The 17341-nt window shown below is 43.3% G+C and overlaps 1 protein-coding gene across 2 annotated transcripts in view; it reads right to left on the bottom strand.

Annotated features, from left to right (window-relative positions):
• The window catches only part of LOC139416867 (disco-interacting protein 2 homolog B-A-like), a 91591-nt gene that overhangs the window by 19830 nt on the left and 54420 nt on the right, over positions 1–17341 (bottom strand). For both annotated transcript variants that reach the window (XM_071166014.1, XM_071166013.1), the window contains exons 12-18: positions 16165–16274; positions 11489–11591; positions 9285–9443; positions 8862–8981; positions 8136–8250; positions 7899–8038; positions 2488–2624 (exon numbers count right to left, since the gene is read on the bottom strand). In XM_071166014.1, the coding sequence (XP_071022115.1) occupies positions 2488–2624; positions 7899–8038; positions 8136–8250; positions 8862–8981; positions 9285–9443; positions 11489–11591; positions 16165–16274 (884 nt within the window). The remainder of the gene's footprint in view (positions 1–2487; positions 2625–7898; positions 8039–8135; positions 8251–8861; positions 8982–9284; positions 9444–11488; positions 11592–16164; positions 16275–17341) is intronic.

The following is a 17341-nucleotide window of genomic DNA, read 5'->3' on the forward strand; positions in this document are numbered from 1 at the left end:
AGGATAATATCAAGAAGCTGAATAAACAGCATGATCATTACACAGGTGCATATTGTGCGGAAAAAAAGGTGCAGTTTTGTCACACAATGCCACAGATGTTTCAAGTTGAGGGAGCGTGCAATCTGCATGCTGAATGCAGGAATGTCCACCAGAACTGTTGCCAGATAATTTAAATCTCATTTCTCTACCATAAGCCACTTCCAACATTGTTTTAGAGAACTTGGAAGTACGTCCAACTGTCCTCACAATCGCAGACCACGTGTATTGAGTTGTGTGGGCGAGCGGTTTGCTGATATCAACGTTGTGAACAGAGTGCCCCGTGGTGGCGATGGGGTTATGGTATGGGCAGGCATAAGCTACGGACCATTAACACAATTGCATTTTATCGATGGCAAATTGAATGCACTGAGATACCGTGACGAGATCCTGAGGCCCATTGTCGTGCCATTCATCCACCGCCATCACCTCATGTTTCAGCATGATAATGCATGGCCCCATGTCACAAGGATCTGTACACAATTCCTGGAAGCTGAAAATGTCCTAGTTCTTCCATAGCCTGCATTATCACCAGACATGTCACCCATTGAGCACGTTTGGGATGCTCTGGATCGATGTGTACGACAGCGTGTTCCAGTTCCTGCCAATATCCAGCAACTTCACACAGCCATTGGAGAGTAGGAGGACAGCATTCCACAGGCCACAATCAACGGCCTGATCAACTCTATGAGAAGGAGATTTGTCAAGCTGCATCAGGCAAATGGTGGTCACACCAGATACTGACTGGATTTCTGATCCAGTATCTGTGACCAACAGATGCGTATCAGTATTCCCAGTCATGTGAAATCTATAGATTAGGGCCTCATTTATTTCAATTGACTTATATTAATTGTAACTCAGTCAAATCTTAGAAATTGTTGCATGTTGCGTTTATATTTTTGTTCAGTATACAATGACAAAGCTGTAAAACATAACCCTAAATATAAAACATCAACTTAGTGAATACCATTGGTGTTTAATATGAGGGTTTCAACATGAAATGTCCTTTATATACAGTGCCTTGCGAAAGTATTCGGCCCCCTTTTTTGTGAAGAATCAACAACAAGTGGGACACAATCATGAAGTGGAACGACATTTATTGGATATTTCAACACTTTTTTAACAAATCAAAAACTGAAAAATTGGGCGTGCAAAATTATTCAGCCTCTTTACTTTCAGTGCAGCAAACTCTCTCCAGAAGTTCAGTGAGGATCTCTGAATGATCCAATGTTGACCTAAATGACTAATGATGATAAATACAATCCACCTGTGTGTAATCAAGTCTCCGTATAAATGCACCTGCACTGTGATAGTCTCAGAGGTCCGTTAAAAGCGCAGAGAGCATCATGAAGAACAAGGAACACACCAGGCAGGTCCGAGATACTGTTGTGAAGAAGTTTAAAGCCGGATTTGGATACAAAAGATTTCCCAAGCTTTAAACATCCCAAGGAGCACTGTGCAAGCGATAATATTGAAATGGAAGGAGTATCAGACCACTGCAAATCTACCAAGACCTGGTCGTCCCTCTAAACTTTCAGCTCATACAAGGAGAAGACTGATCAGAGATGCAGCCAAGAGGCCCATGATCACTCTGGATGAACTGCAGAGATCTACAGCTGAGGTGGGAGACTCTGTCCATAGGACAACAATCAGTCGTATATTGCACAAATCTGGCCTTTATGGAAGACGCCCAATTTTTCAGTTTTTGATTTGTTAAAAAAGTTTGAAATATCCAATAAATGTCGTTCCACTTCATGATTGTGTCCCACTTGTTGTTGATTCTTCACAAAAAAATACAGTTTTATATCTTTATGTTTGAAGCCTGAAATGTGGCAAAAGGTCGCAAAGTTCAAGGGGGCCGAATACTTTCGCAAGGCACTGTATATATATATATAAAACATTTTACACACTTTATTTTACTATGTCAATATATATTTGTTCTCAATGTTTTGGAGTCAAACTGGTGGCAGCTGTAAAACAAAAAAAAAAAAAGTGAATAATTGGAAGAGTTAATTGAAAATGATGCTAATTTTTAATTAGGCAATTTTCTCTTGAACCTTGTGGTCTATACACTAGAAACTCATGGACAATATGGACATGGATAAAATCAAATAAATTAATACTATAATAGGAATATAAACATTATTCCAGTATAAATTACCAAAGGTACCATAGATTTTCAATACATTTTCTGTTAATTAGCAAAATTACCAAAGATTCAGGTAACTTCTGTAAATTAAATGGTTGCTTGGCAACCCTAATTAGTAAAAGAGACCATAGGTAACCATGACCACTGAATAATACAGTTGGGGTAGAGCTTTTAGAATTGTAATGCTCTGACAGAGGAGTTATGCTCTTAGGTTGATGGCTACATCCCAGTGTCAGTAGCACTACACTGAACAGAAATGCAGAAACTTGATGAGAGGGTTCAGTAAACAGTCCTCTTCTCACCTCGAAGGTGTTCTTGGTGACTCCAGGTAGACCGTAGTACAAGGTTCCTCCAGCCCTGGAGTTCAGCACTATCTCTCCGATCTCGTCGGTCTTACAGAGCTGCGGAGGCCCGTCTGGCTTCACAATACACATCAGAGCTGAAACACAAGACACTATGACATTAGGGCTAACACACATACTGTACATTAGAAACCAACTCCCAAAAGCATCTTTGGGTCCATGAAAAGTGCTGTATAAAATCAGCAGGGGGGGGGGGGGGGGGGGACTACTAAGTTAAATATAATTGTTTTAAGAAGGTGAACCCAAGGATCATTTTTGCTATTTGATTTTGAAGACCACTAGAAGTAAATACATTTAATGAACATTTTTATTTGGCCCTAATGCTATTTTCCCCATACAAAACACATTGAATAACAGATTCATGACATGGAACATCAGATTTCAGGGAAGCTAGAAACCATTATACACAGGCAGTTAGAAAAGCCAAGGCTAGCTTTTTCAAGCAGAAATTTGCTTCTTGCAACACTAACTCAAAAAAGTTCTGGGACACTGTAAAGTCCATGAAGAATAAGAACACCTCCTCCCAGCTGCCCACTGCACTGAAGATAGGAAACACTGTCACCACTGATAAATCCACCATAATTGAAAATTTCAATAAGCATTTTTCTACTGCTGGCCATGCTTTCCACCTGGCTACTCCTACCCCTGTCAACAGCACTGCACCCCCAACAGCAACTCGCCCAAGCCTTCCCCATTTCTCCTTCTCCCAAATCCATTCAGCTGATGTTCTGAAAGAGCTGCAAAATCTGGACCCCTACAAATCAGCCGGGCTAGACAATCTGGACCCTTTCTTTCTAAAATTATCTGCCGAAATTGTTGCCACCCCTATTACTAGCCTGTTCAACCTCTCTTTCGTGTCGTCTGAGATTCCCAAAGATTGGAAAGCAGCTGCGGTCATCCCCCTTTTCAAAGGGGGGGACACTCTTGACCCAAACTGCTACAGACCTATATCTATCCTACCATGCCTTTCTAAGGTCTTCGAAAGCCAAGTCAACAAACAGATTACCGACCATTTCGAATCTCACCATACCTTCTCTGCTATGCAATCTGGTTTCAGAGCTGGTCATGGGTGCACCTCAGCCACGCTCAAGGTCCTAAACGATATCTTAACCGCCATCGATAAGAAACATTACTGTGCAGCCGTATTCATTGATCTGGCCAAGGCTTTCGACTCTGTCAATCACCACATCCTCATCGGCAGACTCAACAGCCTTGGTTTCTCAAATGATTGCCTCGCCTGGTTCACCAACTACTTCTCTGATAGAGTTCAGTGTGTCAAATCGGAGGGTCTGTTGTCCGGACCTCTGGCAGTCTCTATGGGGGTGCCACAGGGTTCAATTCTTGGACCGACTCTCTTCTCTGTATACATCAATGAGGTCGCTCTTGCTGCTGGTGAGTCTCTGATCCACCTCTACGCAGACGACACCATTCTGTATACTTCCGGCCCTTCTTTGGACACTGTGTTAACAACCCTCCAGGCAAGCTTCAATGCCATACAACTCTCCTTCCGTGGCCTCCAATTGCTCTTAAATACAAGTAAAACTAAATGCATGCTCTTCAACCGATCGCTACCTGCACCTACCCGCCTGTCCAACATCACTACTCTGGACGGCTCTGACATAGAATACGTGGACAACTACAAATACTTAGGTGTCTGGTTAGACTGTAAACTCTCCTTCCAGACCCATATCAAACATCTCCAATCCAAAGTTAAATCTAGAATTGGCTTCCTATTTCGCAACAAAGCATCCTTCACTCATGCTGCCAAACATACCCTTGTAAAACTGACCATCCTACCAATCCTCGACTTTGGCGATGTCATTTACAAAATAGCCTCCAATACCCTACTCAACAAATTGGATGCAGTCTATCACAGTGCAATCCGTTTTGTCACCAAAGCCCCATATACTACCCACCATTGCGACCTGTACGCTCTCGTTGGCTGGCCCTCGCTTCATACTCGTCGCCAAACCCACTGGCTCCATGTCATCTACAAGACCCTGCTAGGTAAAGTCCCCCCTTATCTCAGCTCGCTGGTCACCATAGCATCTCCCACCTGTAGCACACGCTCCAGCAGGTATATCTCTCTAGTCACCCCCAAAACCAATTCTTTCTTTGGCCGCCTCTCTTTCCAGTTCTCTGCTGCCAATGACTGGAACGAACTACAAAAATCTCTGAAACAGGAAACACTTATCTCCCTCACTAGCTTTATTAAGCACCAACTGTCAGAGCAGCTCACAGATTACTGCACCTGTACATAGCCCACCTATAATTTAGCCCTAACAACTCTCTTTCCCAACTGTATTTAATTTATTTATTTATTTTGCTCTTTTGCACCCCATTATTTTTATTTCTACTTTGCACATTCTTCCATTGAAAAACTACCATTCCAGTGTTTTACTTGCTATATTGTATTTACCTTGCCACCATGGCCTTTTTTGCCTTTACCTCCCTTCTCACCTCATTTGCTCACATTGTATATAGACTTGTTTATACTGTATTATTGACTGTATGTTTGTTTTACTCCATGTGTAACTCTGTGTCGTTGTATCTGTCGAACTGCTTTGCTTTATCTTGGCCAGGTCGCAATTGTAAATGAGAACTTGTTCTCAACTGGCCTACCTGGTTAAATAAAGGTGTTCTCAACTGGCCTACCTGGTTAAATAAAGGTGTTCTCAACTGGCCTACCTGGTTAAATAAAGGTGTTCTCAACTTGCCTACCTGGTTAAATAAAGGTGTTCTCAACTGGCCTACCTGGTTAAATAAAGGTGTTCTCAACTGGCCTACCTGGTTAAATAAAGGTGTTCTCAACTGGCCTACCTGGTTAAATAAAGGTGTTCTCAACTGGCCTACCTGGTTAAATAAAGGTGTTCTCAACTGGCCTACCTGGTTAAATAAAGGTGTTCTCAACTGGCCTACCTGGTTAAATAAAGGTGTTCTCAACTGGCCTACCTGGTTAAATAAAGGTGTTCTCAACTGGCCTACCTGGTTAAATAAAGGTGTTCTCAACTGGCCTACCTGGTTAAATAAAGGTGTTCTCAACTGGCCTACCTGGTTAAATAAAGGTGTTCTCAACTGGCCTACCTGGTTAAATAAAGGTGTTCTCAACTGGCCTACCTGGTTAAATAAAGGTGTTCTCAACTGGCCTACCTGGTTAAATAAAGGTGTTCTCAACTGGCCTACCTGGTTAAATAAAGGTGTTCTCAACTGGCCTACCTGGTTAAATAAAGGTGTTCTCAACTGGCCTACCTGGTTAAATAAAGGTGTTCTCAACTGGCCTACCTGGTTAAATAAAGGTGTTCTCAACTTGCCTACCTGGTTAAATAAAGGTAAAATAAATAAAAATAAAAGATAGCCCCCCCAAAAATTCTAAAAGAAGTTTGTTCTGAAGTGTCAATCGTATATCTGAGAGATATAAGATCAGAAAACATTTTTTTATTTTTAAAAAATATGTAATTAACCCCTTATTTTTTGTCACTAAACAGTCTCCATATACTGTATACCGAGGGACCTTCAGACGAGTCTGGTTCCTACAGCCAAACAACCGACATGTATGTATTTTGAGAGTCTCACCTTTGCACAGACATCGCTCTAGCTCGGTCACCTTTCACCGCAGATGCGGAAGTGTCACATAGGCGGATGCGGTGGAATGACATCTCAAGCTTAAACGGATGGATTTTTAACGGGGATTTTGTTATTATGCTAATTAGATTTCTGTAGGGGGAGTGGACATTGATCTTAAGGGGTTATAAAGCAATGACTAAAATGGTGAGCAAAGTAGAATTAACACCAGGGAAGTGACATTGACAAGATACAGTTAAACCACCACGGTTAAAGTCAGTCAGTGAGGAACAGAAAGAGTGAGGTGTTGTGGTGTGGTATAGAGTGGTGTGGTATAGTGGTGTGGTATGGTGGTGTGGTATGGTGGTGTGGTATGGTATGGTGGTAGGGTGGTGTGGTATAGTGGTGTGGTATAGTGGTGTGGTATAGAGTGGTGTGGTATAGAGTGGTGTGGTATAGAGTGGTGTGGTATAGAGTGGTGTGGTATAGAGTGGTGTGGTATAGTGGTGTGGTATGGTGGTGTAGTATGGTGGTGTGTTATAGAGTGGTGTGGTATAGAGTGGTGTGGTATGGTGGTGTGGTATAGTGGTGTGGTATGGTGGTGTGGTATGGTGGTGTGGTATGGTGGTGTGGTATGGTATAGTGGTGTAGTATGGTGGTGTGGTATGGTGGTGTGGTATAGAGTGGTGTGGTATGGTATAGTATAGTGGTGTGGTATAGTGGTGTGGTATAGTATAGTGGTGTGGTATGGTGGTATAGTATAATGGTGTGTTATAGTGGTGTGGTATGGTGGTATAGTATAATGGTGTGTTATAGTGGTGTGGTGTGGTATAGTGGTGTGGTGTGTGGTATAGTGGTGTGGGGTGTGTTATAGTAAAGTGTGTTATAGTGAGATATGTTATAGTGGTGTGGGGTGTGTTATTGTGGTGTGTTATAGTGGTGTGTTATAGTGGTGTGTTATAATGAGATTAGGTGTGTTATCGTGAGGTGGGGTGTACCTTGTCAGCTCGGGGTTTGAAATTGCAACCTTCCGGTTACTAGTCCAACGCTCTAACCACTAGGCTACCCTGCCGCCCCGTGTGTTATAGTGAGTTGTGTCATAGTGAGGTGGGGTGTGTCATAGTGGGGTGTGGCATAGTGAGGGTTGTCAGTGAGGTGTGGCATAGTGAGGTGTGGCATAGTGAGGTGTGGCATGGTGAGGTGTGGCATAGTGAGGAGTGTGGCATAGTGAGGGGTGTCAGTGAGGTGTGGCATAGTGAGGGTTGTCAGTGAGGTGTGGCATAGTGAGGGTTGTCAGTGAGGTGTGGCATAGTGAGGGTTGTCAGTGAGGTGTGGCATAGTGAGGGTTGTCAGTGAGGTGTGGCATAGTGAGGTGTGTTATAGTGAGGGGTGTTATAGTGAGGTGTATTATAGTGAGGTGGGGTGTGTCAGTGAGGTGTGTCATAGTGAGGTGGGTTGTGTCATAGTGAGGTGGGTTGTGTCATAGTGAGGTGGGTTGTGTCATAGTGAGGTGGGTTGTGTCATAGTGAGGTGGGGTGTGTCATAGTGAGGTGGGGTGTGGCATAGTGAGGGGTGTCAGTGAGGTGTGGCATAGTGAGGGGTGTCAGTGAGGTGTGTCATAGTGAGGGGTGTCATAGTGAGGTGGGGTGTGTCATAGTGAGGTGTCATAGTGGGGTGTCATAGTGGGGTGTCATAGTGGGGTGTCATAGTGGGGTGTCATAGTGGGGTGGGGGGTGTCATAGTGAGGTGTGTCATAGTGAGGTTATATTGTAGTTTAGTGAGTGGCGTACCTCCAGGCATCACATGGCCTACGTCCTGTACAGTAAGGGCAGAGTTCTTGTCCTCTGTGTTGACCCTGATGACCCCATGACTCAGCCCGCCCATGGAGAGAATGGCCCTGGCAGGGAGGGCTGTACCCCGAGCACCAGGCCTGGAGGGGGAGTATCAGAAAGATCTCAGTGTATTGTATAAGAGAGAGAATCAGAGAAAGAGAGGGAAAGAGGTAGACAGATATGTACGTTGCTTACCTGCGTATAGCCACAGTGAGAGCTTCAGGAGAGGAGGCACAGGGGCAGATGACCTCCGGCTTTAACCCGTGAGACTGGAACACGTTGAGGAAGGCGTCGCACGACGACACAGACCCTGAAAGACAGCAGAAATACATAAGAACGTGTCAGCAATGTGTTTCCCTGTTAAGAATCAAACAGATTATATGAATCTAATTGACCGGATCAGATGTTTCTCTTGGAAGTTGTGTGCACTGCATCTAAAAATACATATCAGTGTACCAATAGAGGTGGGGCACTGATGAAGACTATGAGAGGTCAATGCCAGGACAAACAATAGTTTGGGGAATAGATAAAGCAATCATGAGTGATGTCTGCTACGTATACATGACTCACAGAACATGTTGATGTGTCTCTGGTCCGTGTGTGTGTGTGTGTGTGTGTGTGCGAATGACTCACAGGGGTTGGCTCCATCAGCTACTATGAGCATGCGTATGGAGGACAGGTTGGTCTCTCTGGTCCGTGTGTGTGTGTGTGTGTGTGTGTGTGTGTGTGTGTGTGTGTGTGTGTGTGTGTGTGTGTGTGTGTGAATGACTCACAGGGGTTGGCTCCATCAGCTACTATGAGCATGCGTATGGAGGACAGGTTGGTGTCTCTCTGGTCCGTGTGTGTGTGTGTATGTGTGTCTGTGTGTGTGTGTGTGTGTGTGTGTGTGTGTGTGTGTGTGTGTGTGTGTGAATGACTCACAGGGGTTGGCTCCATCAGCTACTATGAGCATGCGTATGGAGGACAGGTTGGTGTCTCTCTGGTCCCTGTGAGCCATCATAGCCCAGTGGAGGTCACGACACTTCACCACGGCTACACGTGCTGCAGGGGAGAAACAAGAGGGACAGCTCAGGCTCACAGCTCATCGCCTCAACACATAGTGCTAATTCTAATCGCTAATAATATGGGTCATGTTCATTAGGCACGAAACTGAGAAGAAAAAGTCTGAAACAGGGAGGTAATATCACGTTCCTTCGGACAACGTCTTAAAAAGTTTTGCTACAATGTTTCCTAATGAACCCGATCCAGGCTACCTTAATCCATAGCATGCCGTTTAGGATGCTAATGCGTGATAGTGTCTATGCAGTTTTCAATATAAAAGTTATTAGCTAACTGTAGCCTTACCTTTGTGTATGTGGACTCTTTGCACCCAGGACATGGGACAGGCCTTCATGACAGCGTAAGGTACAGTGATGGTGTGGATCCTGTTCATGACACTGGTTAGCACCCCGTGCCACAAGCCCATGTCCTTCTTACAGTCAAGGACATTGACCAATGTTTCTCCTGAGAGAGGACACAAATATTTGAAATACTTTATTTCAATGCACATCACAGTCATAAAGGATTCAAACATTTGAAAGATTGCAGATATAGTGGGGCAAAAAAGTATTTAGTCAGCCACCAATTGTGCAAGTTCTCCTACTTAAAAAGATGACAGAGGCCTGTAATTGTCATCATAGGTACACTTCAACGATGACAGACAAAATGAGAAGAAAAAAAATCCAGAAAATCACATTGTAGGATTTTTAATGAATTTATTTGCAAATTATGGTGGAAAATAAGTATTTGGTCACCTACAAACAGGCAAGATTTCTGGCTCTCACAGACCTGTAACTTCTTCTTTAAGAGGCTCCTCTGTCCTCCACTCGTTACCTGTATTAATGGCACCTGTTTGAACTTGTTATCAGTATAAAAGACACCTGTCCACAACCTAAAACAGTCACACTCCAAACTCCACTATGGCCAAGACCAAAGAGCTGTCAAAGGACACCAGAAACAAAATTGTAGACCTGCACCAGGCTGGGAAGACTGAATCTGCAATAGGTAAGCAGCTTGGTTTGAAGAAATCAACTGTGGGAGCAATTATTAGGAAATGGAAGACATACAAGACCACTGATAATCTCCCTCGATCTGGGGCTCCACGCAAGATCTCACCCCGTGGGGTCAAAATTATCACAAGAACGGTGAGCAAAAATCCTAGAACCAAACGGGGGGACCTAGTGAATGACCTGCAGAGAGCTGGGACAAAGTAACAAAGCCTACCATCAGTAACACACTACGCCGCCAGGGACTCAAATCCTGCAGTGCCAGACGTGTCCCCCTGCTTAAGCCAGTACATGTCCAGGCCCGTCTGAAGTTTGCTAGAGAGCATTTGGATGATCCAGAAGAAGATTGGGAGAATGTCATACGGTCAGATGAAACCAAAATATAACTTTTTGGTAAAAACTCAACTCGTCGTGTTTGGAGGACAAAGAATGCTGAGTTGCATCCAAAGAACACCATACCTACTGTGAAGCATGGGGGTGGAAACATCATGCTTTGGGGCTGTTTTTCTGCAAAGGGACCAGGACGATTGATCCGTGTAAAGGAAAGAATGAATGGGGCCATGTATCGTGAGATCTTGAGTGAAAACCTCCTTCCATCAGCAAGGGAATTGAAGATGAAACGTGGCTGGGTCTTTCAGCATGACAATGATCCCAAACACACCGCCCGGGGCAACGAAGGAGTGGCTTCGTAAGAAGCATTTCAAGGTCCTGGAGTGGCCTAGCCAGTCTCCAGATCTCAACCCCATAGAAAAATCTTTGGAGGGAGTTGAAAGTCCGTGTTGCCCAGCAACAGCCCCAAAACATCACTGCTCTAGAGGAGATCTGCATGGAGGAATGGGCCAAAATATCAGCAACAGTGTGTGAAAACCTTGTGAAGACTTACAGAAAACGTTTGACCTCTGTCATTGCCAACAAAGGGTATATAACAAAGTATTGAGGTAAACTTTTGTTATTGACCAAATACTTATTTTCCACAATAATTTGCAAATAAATTCATTAAAAATCCTACAATGTTATTTTCTGGATTTTGTTTCTCATTTTGTCTGTCATAGTTGAAGTGTACCTATGATGAACATTACAGGCCTCTCTCATCTTTTTAAGTGGGAGAACTTGCACAGTTGGTGGCTGACTAAATACTTTTTTGCCCCACTGTACATAGACACTTCAAGGATACCAAAAGTACATTCTCCATATAGCGAGGTTACCACAGGACATGTAACAACAGCTTTATATCACATGATAAGTCTACAATATAGCTGATTTAACTGTGGACAAAGGCAACACTGTGTTCCTGGAACAGTGTGGTTGCCTGCCTGCCTCTGTGGATTCCCCTCATGGGATCTAATGTTCTCTGAGACAAAGAGAGGCTAAGTGCTCTTTGTCTAAAAGCTGATCTGAGTGAGTATATGTATATATATATATATAAATATATATGAGAGAGAGCGTGCGAGAGAGCGGCTATAGGAGGACGGGCTCAATGGTGTGTGTTAATCATGCACTTACCTTCACAGTAGTTGCAGGCCTGTGTCAGGGCTTGACAGTGTGTCAACAAGGCTATCTTAGACACGGCTACTCCCATCACCGTCCCCTCTTTACTGGCCTTGTACTGAGAGAACAGAACAACACAGAGTTAAAGAAATAAATGCAATCACAAAATAAATCAGCGATACTAGGGCTGTCCCCGACTAAAAACAAATCTTGGTCGACCAAGAGTCGTCTGCTCTTTCGACCAATCGATTTGTTGAAATTTTTATACGCATTTTTCCATATATAGACACATCCTATGTGTTTTAATCAAATCAGGTATATTCACTGAGCTTGTCTGATGCTTTAAGCACACTGTTTGATTAAATGATTAAGACACATAAATGACTAGAGTGAGTCCGACCACAATTGATTTGATTGTGCCGGGCCTGGCTCAAACTTGCAAATTAACACTGGAGTGAGATGTGCAGATGATGATGTGCAGATAATGATGTGCAAGTAGATATACTGGGGTGTAAAATATAAAAAAAAGGCTAAAACAATATGGGGATGAGGTAGATAGTTGGATGGGTTATTTACAGATGGGATATGAACAGCTGCAGCGATCGTTAAGCTGCTCAGATAGCTGATGCTTAAAGTTAGAGAGGGAGATATAAGACTCCTGCTACAGAGATTTATCAATTTGTTCCAGTAATTGGCGGCAGAGAACTGGATGGAAAGGCGGCCAAATGTGTTGGCTTTGGGAATGACCAGTGAGATATACCTGCTGGAGCGCATGCTACGGGTGGGTGTTGTTATGGTGACCAGTGAGCTGAGATAAGGCGGAGCTTTATCTAGCAAAGACTTATAGATGAAAAAAATTGTAAAGCCTTTATTACAGCATAGCAAAGATTAAAAAGTATTTTTTAATCGAACATGTGGGTTGCGTGAGGCTTGGTGGTCACGGAATCAGTAGGCTATTAACTTCTTTGGGATAGGGGGCAGCATTTTCACTTTTGGATGAATAGCGTGCCCAGAGTGAACTGCCTCCTACTCAGCCCCAGATGCTAATATATGCATATTATTATTAGTATTTGATAGAAAACACTCTGAAGTTTCTAAAACTGTTTGAATGATGTCTGTGAGTATAACAGAACTTATATGGCAGGCAAAAACCCAAACAGGAAGTGGGAAATCTGAGGTTTGTAGTTTTGAAAAAACTGTGAGATATGGGTCAAGATGCACTTCCTAAGGCCTCCACTAGATGTCAACCGTTTTTAGAAACTTGAATGCGGCTTCTACTGTGAAGTGGGACCGGATGAGAGCTCTTTGGTCTGGCAGAGTGTCACAGCCTCATGACGCGCGGTCACGAGAGTAAGCTCTCGTTCCATGGCTTTTCTACAGACAATGGAATTCCCAGGTTGGAACATTATTGAACTTTTATGATAAAACATCCTGAAGATTGATTCTATACTTAGTTTGACAAGTTTCTTTGTCCTGTAATATAACTTTTTGAACGTTTTGTCCGAATGGACCAGATCGCGCTCTTGGATTTGTTTACCAAACGCCCAAACAAAAGAAAATATTGGACATAAATGGACATTAACGAACAAAACAAGCATTTATTGTGGAACTGCGATTCCTAGGAGTGCATTCTGATGAAGATCATCAAAGGTAAGTGAATATTTATAATGCTATTTATGAATAATGTTGACTACCCAACATGGCGGATATTTCTCTGGCTGGTTTGGGCTCTGAGCACCGTTCTCAGATTATGCTTTTTCCTTAAAGTTTAAAAGAAATCTGACACTGCGGTTGCATTAAGGAGAAGTGTATCTAAAGTCTCATGTATAATAGTTGTATTTTCATCAACATTTATTATGAGTATTTCTGTGAATTAATGTGGCTCTCTGCAATATCACTGCATGTTTTGGAACTACTGAACGTAACACGCCAATGTAAAATAAGATTTTTGGATATAAATATGAACTTTACCGAACAATACGTGTCATCTGATGAAGATCATCAAAGGTTAGTGATTCATTTTCTCTCTATTTGTGCTTTTTGTGACTCCTCTCTTTGGCTTGAAAAATGGCTGGGCTTTTCTGTGAGTTGGTGGTGACCTAACATAATTGTTTGTGGAGCTTTTGCTGTAAAGCATTTTTGAAATCAGACAATTAACGAGAATTGTATCTTTAAAATGGTGCCTAATACTTGTATGTTTGAGAAATGTGATTTATGAGAATTCTGTTGATTTGTATTTGGCGCCCTGCAATTTCTTTGGCTGTTGGCGAAAGGTTCCACTAGCGGAACGGGATTCCCGTTCCCCAGTCCTAAACAGGTTAAACAAACACTCATACAGGCAAGAGAATCAGGATCGGTCTTATTTCTGTAGATATATGTGGATGATTTTTAAAGCCAGGCACATTTAACAGTTAGGTTATTGATTATAGACCTAATTAAGTTGAGGTTTCCTCTCTCCTGACTTTTCGTAGACAATAAAGGTAAGGGCTGTTTACTCGTCTCATAATTCCGCTGCTGCCTTCACCGCAAGTTAACCAATATGCTGGTTAACTTTGCTATTCAGCACAACATGGTCTAGGAAAAGGCGCCAATTCAACAGCCCACTGATACGTTTCAAAACCGGGGACACCTGACAGCGACCACTATCCAACACAGGAGAAAGAGCATTTGTCATAAAATAATCTTTTTACTTATGTTTTCACCATTTTTCTTACATAATATAACCAGAAGGAATTTCAGTAGCACGTCAGACTGATGGACTGTGCCATCCCAACGGCCTACACAATGCATCAGTCCACTCACACAGGTGTCTTGTACACCATGATTACAGTGGTTCCTCCTTTAAAAGTTGCGTCATTCTGCGGCACTACTTGCGAGCTGCCGCAGTATTCTGTGGCACGTCATTTAATTCTTACTGCAAGTTATTGCTAGTTTGACCACCAGAGGGAATCTTTGAGAATCATTTGATAGTATTCCGTATTGGCATTACCAAAGAATGTAAAACCTTTTTTGTAATAACATAGTATATGGGATTCATTTTAAGAAATTTGGCTTAATTCATTTGATTAAATATTATGGTGATTCTATTCAGAGAATAACAAAAAACAGAACCCTCAGGGTTTCCGATAGGATGGAATGGAAAATATGGCGCTGTACAACGTGTAGGTCGGTAGTAGACTACAGGATTGGAGGATTGAAAGTCTTATTTATATCACCTCCCTTGTCTGATATCTTAACATTCTCTATGCCACAAAATCTAAAAATTAAAAATACAAAAATAAAAAGGGTAGAAATGTCATGTTTTAGGTCATTAAAATGTACAGAGACGGGATAATCCCTGTCGTTTCTCCTAATTTAACTTTTATATTCACTGATTCTGTTTGAGAGAACGAGAGGTTTTACCTACATATGGACATTTAATAATGCAGATAACATGGGTGGTGGAACACGTAATAATGTCATTCATTTGGAACCGTTTTCCTGTATGTGGGTGGCAGAAATATTCACACTTCATCATATTGTTGCACTGTGTGCAACCTCTGCATTTATAGCTACCATTTGGAAGAGGACGTAAAAGAGCCTGGCTGATTTTCTTTTGTGGCTGGCAGTTGGCATGGATCAATTTATTGCGGAAATTGTGACCTCTCCTATATACAATAAGTGGTGGATTCTTGAATTCAGCTGGCAAAGCTGGGTCCGATGATAAACCATGCCAGTGATTCCTGACCGCATCTCCCACTTTTCGCGAGTTCAAAGTATATGTAGTTGTGAACATTAGAGTGTTCTTTAGCAGTTTTTTTGTAGTAGTTAATCTCGTGTTCCCCTTTCCACGTTAAAGATTCCAATTCATAAAGTGTTTTTAGCCAGAAAATCGGCCAAAACCCCAATTCATACATTTGGGCACAGTCGATAGCATACTGGACTTTGGTCTAGAATGTTGAGGGTTCGAAACCTGCTTCCTGCTTGTTTCATTACATTATTATGCCGGTCTCAGAGCAAATAGCCCGTCATTTTTCCAGTCTGTTGCATAGTTACAATGTGTAATCATTGATGTCCCAGGAGTAGGAGTGGTAAACACTGTTGAAGTGTATAATGAATGAGTTTGATACACCTGGTATTGGATATGGCTGAAAAAAAAAAACGTATAATAGTGATTTTCATAAATTTACTTTATGACAAAAAAATATGCACAATCGTTTGTCTCTACATTAACTAACATATTTCTTTCAATTGTACATTTTTTGCTTGACTCGTTATAACTACTTATATTTTCTTCCCCGTAATGTTTTGTCAGCCATCTTTGCTGAAGTCACCAGGGAAAAATGTGTCATTGGAACCACTCGTTATGATTGGTCATATAAAAACCTTGGGACCCAAATGCTTAATGAGTGCTCTATCTCCCCCTTGTGGTGGTCTGGAGCAATGAAGCCATGACACTGGGTACCTCTAAGTCCGACGGTGTAAGATCACAACTTTTAAAGGAGGAACCACTGTAGATGTCTGTTTTTTGTTGTTGTTGTTGTTGCTGCTCGACTAAAGAAATCTCAGTGGACCAACAGCCAGTCGACTAAATGGGGTCAGTGCTAAGCAATACACAAGTTTAAAAAAAACACAAAAACAGACATACACAAAACGACAACTAGGATTTTTTTTCTTCATAAAATACACACAATGTTCAGGACACGTCTCACCTCGATATAAGCTGTGTCTGTGTTGGCGGTGGGGATGTGGGGCTGCCAGTCTTTAGATGGCTTGGTCAGGTACTTGGTGTCTGTCACAACCCACTTCATACGGGGCCAACCTGGGAGGCAGAACACCACCATCAGCATAAAGTATACACAGGCCACTACTAGAAGTCAGTTTGATGACCGGACAAAGATCCAAAAGTTGTAGCTATTAACCGGTGATATTAGGAACATTAGTGGGCATACGTCTACCCACATGACCACGGACGTCCACCTATCCACATGACGTCTACCTACCCACATGACCACGGACGTCTACCTACCCACATGACCACGGACGTCCACCTACCCACATGACCACGGACGTCCACCTACCCACATGACCACGGACGTCCACCTACCCACATGACGTCCACCTACCCACATGACCACGGACGTCTACCTACCCACATGACCACGGACGTCTACCTACCCACATGACCACGGACGTCTACCTACCCACATGACCACGGACGTCTACCTACCCACATGACCACGGACGTCTACCTACCCACATGACCACGGACGTCTACCTACCCACATGACCACGGACGTCTACCTACCCACATGACCACGGACGTCTACCTACCCACATGACCACGGACGTCTACCTACCCACATGACCACGGACGTCTACCTACCCACATGACCACGGACGTCTACCTACCCACATGACCACGGACGTCTACCTACCCACATGACCACGGACGTCTACCTATCCACATGACCACGGACGTCCACCTACCCACATGACGTCTACCTACCCACATGACTACGGACGTCTACCTACCCACATGACGTCTACCTACCCACATGACCACGGACGTCCACCTACCCACATGACGTCTACCTACCCACATGACCACGGACGTCCACCTACCAACATGACGTCTACCTACCCACATGACCACGGACGTCTACCTACCCACATGACGTCTACCTACCCACATGACCACGGACGTCTACCTACCCACATGACTACGGACGTCTACCTACCCACATGACCACGGACGTCTACCTACCCACATGACCACGGACGTCTACCTATCCACATGACCACGGACGTCCACCTACCCACATGACCACGGACGTCCACCTACCCACATGACGTCTACCTACCCACATGACCACGGACGTCTACCTA

The sequence above is a fragment of the Oncorhynchus clarkii genome, chromosome 9 (assembly GCF_045791955.1).
Source record: "Oncorhynchus clarkii lewisi isolate Uvic-CL-2024 chromosome 9, UVic_Ocla_1.0, whole genome shotgun sequence".
NCBI lineage: Eukaryota > Metazoa > Chordata > Actinopteri > Salmoniformes > Salmonidae > Oncorhynchus > Oncorhynchus clarkii.